Source organism: Pteropus alecto, unplaced genomic scaffold (assembly GCF_000325575.1).
Source record: "Pteropus alecto unplaced genomic scaffold, ASM32557v1 scaffold177, whole genome shotgun sequence".
Taxonomy (NCBI): domain Eukaryota; kingdom Metazoa; phylum Chordata; class Mammalia; order Chiroptera; family Pteropodidae; genus Pteropus; species Pteropus alecto.
Window position 1 is genome coordinate 12,988,195 of NW_006442207.1, and position 5,218 is coordinate 12,993,412.

Here is a 5,218-nt window from a genome sequence, read left to right on the forward strand (position 1 = left end):
GGTAGCCAAAGAGAGGAATTGGAAAGTGAGTGAAGTTGGCTGATTGCAATTTAGTGAAGAACAAGAGCCTGAGGGGAAAAAAGAGGTTTTTCGGCTTTGTAAGGAGGTACTTTTGCTTGGATTAATTAGGCCTGAACTAACATGGGACCTTGGTGGTAATACAGGTATGGCAGAACTTGAGTCAATTTAGAGCTAAATTTGTAGCTTCAACCTCCCCCTTCATTATTCCTTATTCTGATCTTTTTTCTCTTAAAACAGTGAAGGTGGTTCATGTGGAGTAGAGATCTCTCTCATTCTTTCCCTTTTTATGTTCTCTGTGAAAAGATGACCTACTTTTCACCAGGTTAAGGGGAGCTGGTTATGGAAGAGCTGCTTATTAACAGTGGGCCTGGTGTAATTGCTTTTTAAAAATCTTTCTAAGAAAATCTTTAAAGGAGTTGTTTTTCACAAATTGTAACTGTTCTTAGTAATTGGAGGCTGTAGGCATGTCAGATCTTCAGCAAAAGTGTTGGGAAGGGGCCAAGAGGTGTTTATTACTGATCCATGGTGAGAGGTTTTTGATTTCCCATCAGTCTTTAGCAAAGCCAGAGATAGACAGGGTCTTGCCTACTGCTGTGCTGCCCGTGTAGCAGTTTTCTCCTGCTGTGCCAAACCTGCTCCTGGTGGAGCACAGACCTTTCTTCTTAACTGTAGATCCTCATGTGGAGCCTGCACATGTATCCTGTAGCCCCTATGAAAACCTTCAAGCTGTCACAAACAGAGCAGGCTCCTTGGGCAGATGGGAAGGAAGAGATAATAGGAAAACAGATTCCTCTCACCATTTGCCTCATGTCCCTGTGCCATAGTTTTTACTGTTTGTAATTTGCTTAGATATTTTTGACCAGTTAGAGTCACCCTGGGAATTACTCCTAAGTAAAATCTCATGGCTTAAGTAGGGTTTGACATAAAAGCTTTAGGCTCATCCATTAATTAGTTCTGCAGCTAGTCCTTGAAAGTAGTTCTTAAAGTCAAGGATTTGTAGGAAGTATGATAGATTATAAACCGAGTTTCTTAAGTATAGCTCTCATTCCTTACTTTTTGTCTGTATTTTTATTTTTATTAGGATCAATATGCCAATGCATTTTTGCATGATGACAACATGAATTTTCGAGTAAACTTACATAGAATGGTAGGTGTGACTATTGCTTCTTGTTTTTTTCTTAGAGGAAATTTTTTTGTGTATTGGCAAGATTGTGGAGGATGAAATTGATCCTACTTAGAACAAATGTGGGAGGAATGTTACGCTAAAGGGCTCTCTGGCTTGACTGCTGTTCAACAAGACCCATGCCTGTTGGGATTTTTTTGTGCGTCATGGAGCTGTTTCTTACTTGAGAGGATGGAAGGTCCGCAACCATATACCCATGGCAGTAATATTAGAATGTATCAGTAACACAGATTTCAACAGGGATATGGGCCTAAGCCTTTTGTTTTCACAATATAGTATGATCTTTACTTAATTAAGACTAGATAGTTCTTTGATTTATTGATCTGAGTAGTGGAGGAAATAGAATATGAAGGATCAGGGAATTTCCTAAAACTTGGAGGTATGTTAAAAAATATCACAGAGGTTTATATTTGAAACTTACTTTTGGTTTTTGCAACTGCCACTGTTGCTCCTTCTACACAGTCACCTTCTCTTCTTTTTCTTATTATTTTATCAAAGAAAAATACCAGTATATCTCATTTGTCATTAGTAATGTCACTTGTATAGATAAAATCAAAGTAAAAATAACACTTTTCCTATTGTATGGGATGTTCTGGTGCCCTTTGGGGCTGTTGTCTTGCTGAATTGTGTTTTTGTCACAGGCTTGCATTGATAACTGAGAAGCATTTACAAGTCCTCCCTGCCCCACCCAATCCCCACCACTAGAAAAAAAGAGAGAAAGGTAGCATCTCTGTAGTAGTGATTTTCTTTGCATGAAATACATGATGACGAGCCATTGGATGTCAGTTCAGGTGCCTGCTAATTTCAGTTCTTTTTTGTGTGAAGCCTATGCGACACAGGAAGAAGGCTGCAGACAAGAACCTTCCCTGCCGTCCTTTAGTATGTGCAGTACTGGGTGAGTATCATCAAAATTGACATTTTTCTGAGCCAGCGACAGGTTTTCATAATTAAGATAAGAGATAGATCCTGGCTGATGTACTTCTTCCTCAGAGAAGTTGTAACTAGTTGTGTTTCTTTCCTGGCCTAAGAAACTATGTTTTTTGTTGAATTGGTAAAGCAACTCCCATGAATAGAATGTTCAATTAAAGAGTGCTCTTGCTCTCAGAAAAAGATCTTTCTAAGGAGACAAATGGCTAAGTCTAAACTTGATACATGATTTACATTTGTAAAATATCTTATTCCTGATCAAGATTTCAAATCTGCACCCCCCCATCTCCCCGCCCCCCCCCGTCCCTTCTTGGTCAGTATTGATGTGTGAACTGACCAGGAGGCTTGATGTTTAAGGTTCAGACATGCAAAACTTACTCCGAATATATTAAGCTTAAATTAAGCTGAGATGAAGCTGACAGAACTGACAGGTAGGGGGCTGTATTTTAGGTAATTTTGTCAGAATGCTGCATTGCCTTGGGGGAATGATCTGAACTCTTAATCCCATTTCACTTAGATATTCAGCTCTAGTTCTTAGATCTACTTGATTTTAGAAACAGTAATTAAGACTATGTAATAAACTTCCATTGACCCGAAGCCCCACAGACTATTTTAGTCAATATCTGTCCAACTAAGCATATAGTGAGATAGGATAGACATAGTTTTAGAGCTGAGTCTCTGGTTACATGGACGTGATCCATAATTTCTTCTACGTTTGCCTCATCAGTCAGTTCTCAGAATATGATTTCCCTCTGGCATTTGCATTAGTGCCATGATATGAAATACCTGTATAGTGAAATCTCCTTTGTATATGAATTTATTGGCAGGTCAAGGTATTCTTCTGGAATTAGTAAAGTTAACTAATTTTCTCATTACTTTACAAGTGGTAGGTCATGAAAGTTGCAAAAAGTGCCTTATATTAAATAAATTTAAGTGTGTGTGAATAAAGATGTTGTTAGTGGATGCCATGCAGCATGAGTGCAAGGTATACTCAGAAGGTTTTTTCCAGTTCGGAGGCAAGGAATGAATTTCATCCTGATTAATTTAATTTTCTCCTTTCTCCATTCAGACCTGATGGTGGAATTTATTGTAACACACATGATGAAGGAGTTTCCTATGGATCTCTATGTGTAAGTACCATGTTTCATTTAATGTGTGCAAATCTGTTTTATGGAGTTGAGTGATAGGAAATTCATAGTCAAAATTTCTATGTATATTTCACTTCAGGAAAAACACATTTGTGTTTAGAGAAGTGTCAGGGAGCATTTTGTGGCCAGGATTTATACATCTTTCTAGAAGAGGAAAAAAGTACAAACCATAATTTGGATTCTGTACATATCTTCATTATCACTTGTAGACACATTGCATGAGGAGTGGGGCACAGGTGTTCTTGGGCATTAAGGAGAAGAATGCAGGGGTGGGGTGGGGGGTGCAGATTTGAAATCTTGATCAGGAATAAGATATTTTACAAATGTAAATCATGTATCAAGTTTAGACTTAGCCATTTGTCTCCTTCATGCATTTAAGTAGTGATCATGGGTGGCTGTTTTGATCCAAAGATATTGAATACCAGCAGACTACTTAGTCATCCCTGGGCTTTGGCATTAAAGTAGTCAGCAATAGGAAAAGGCCAGGGAGATAGAGCTTCTGGTCCATTCTTAGCCTACATTGTCCTAGCAGCCTAGTCAGAACTCTACTAACTAGGCAGATTATGTATATAATGGCCTGGCTGGGAGATTCCTGTCTCCTGAGGAGATTTGATTATCTCTCACAATTCTTTACAACCAGAACAACTAGGGTCGGCTGAAAATCATCATATTTCAGTAAAATTTAAGCCTTCAGGGTTTCTCTCCTTTTTATTCCTGCATTCTTCTCCTTAATGCCCAAGAACACCTGTGCCACATTAGTGTGATACCAAATATGTATATCTTTATTTTAAAAAAAGCATCTGAATTGAATCTGACAACAGAATCAATATCTCTATGTTTTTGAGCAAGAGAGCATTTTGGTGCACAGCAAGCTCAGTGTACCTCATTCCAATGCCAGGCCTGGGATCTAGGGAGTATAAAGGATTTTGCTCAGAATAGATTAGACCTCCAGCTTTTTAGACTGCTTGTAGGCTATATAATCTTGGTTTTCTAGGTCTGAAATAATGATGCAAATTTTACTTATCAATACCTCCATGTTTTTGAGCAAGAGAGCAATTTGGTGCACAGCAAGCTCAGTGTACCTCATTCCAATGCCAGGCCTGGGATCTAGGGAGTATAAAGGATTTTGCTCAGAATAGATTAGACCTCCAGCTTTTTAGACTGCTTGTAGGCTATATAATCTTGGTTTTCTAGGTCTGAAATAATGATGCAAATTTTACTTTTAGGTAAGTAGGTAACAGTTTACATTTTTTCATATCTTTTTGGTATTGAGAAGTAAATCTAATCATTTATTTCTATTTAGACTATGAAAAGCTGCTTTTTATGACACTTAGATGAGTTTTCTGCTTGTTTTAGATGGGATCTCTGAATCTCGGTACCTTAGGGATTAGATTTGTTTTGCCAGAGACCTTATTTTTAGCTTGATTGTCTTATGTTCTTGTTTTAGGATATGCTGTTTACCTCATAGTGTATTATAATCTGTTTTCTCATTTTCCAAGTAGATACTGAGGCTCTTCAGAGATTAAGTGCTTTGCTCAGGTTTATTCTTTTAGTAAGCACCGTTGCCTGGACTTGAACCCAGATTTTCTTAACTGTAAATCCTAGGCTATTGCCATCCCTTCTCAGGTGTATTAGTTATCTATTGCTGTGTAACAAACTACCTCAAAACCTAGTAGTTTGATATAAACACGAATTATCTCACAGTTTCTGTGGTTCAGGAATCCCAGAGCTACGTAGCTAGGTAGTTTTGGCATTGGGTTTCTCACAGCACTGTAATCAAAGTGTTAGCCGGGGCTGCAGGCATCCGAGCTCTACTAGGGGTGGAGAATGTGTTTCCACGTTTGTTGGCAAACCTTATTTCCTTGCCATGTGGGCCTCTCCATAGGGTTGCTTAACATGGCAGTGGGCTTCCCCCAAAGTAAGTTACCCAAGAGGGAAA

General features: G+C 38.5%; 1 protein-coding gene across 3 annotated transcripts in view; it reads left to right on the top strand.

Moving 5' to 3' along the window:
• ARMH3 (armadillo-like helical domain containing 3) overlaps window positions 1–5,218 on the top strand; it is a 77,390-nt gene that overhangs the window by 38,748 nt on the left and 33,424 nt on the right. For all 3 annotated transcript variants that reach the window (XM_025039180.1, XM_006920957.3, XM_025039179.1), the window contains exons 17-19: window positions 1,103–1,168; window positions 2,030–2,099; window positions 3,201–3,261. In XM_025039180.1, coding sequence (XP_024894948.1) covers window positions 1,103–1,168; window positions 2,030–2,099; window positions 3,201–3,261 — 197 coding nt within the window. The remainder of the gene's footprint in view (window positions 1–1,102; window positions 1,169–2,029; window positions 2,100–3,200; window positions 3,262–5,218) is intronic.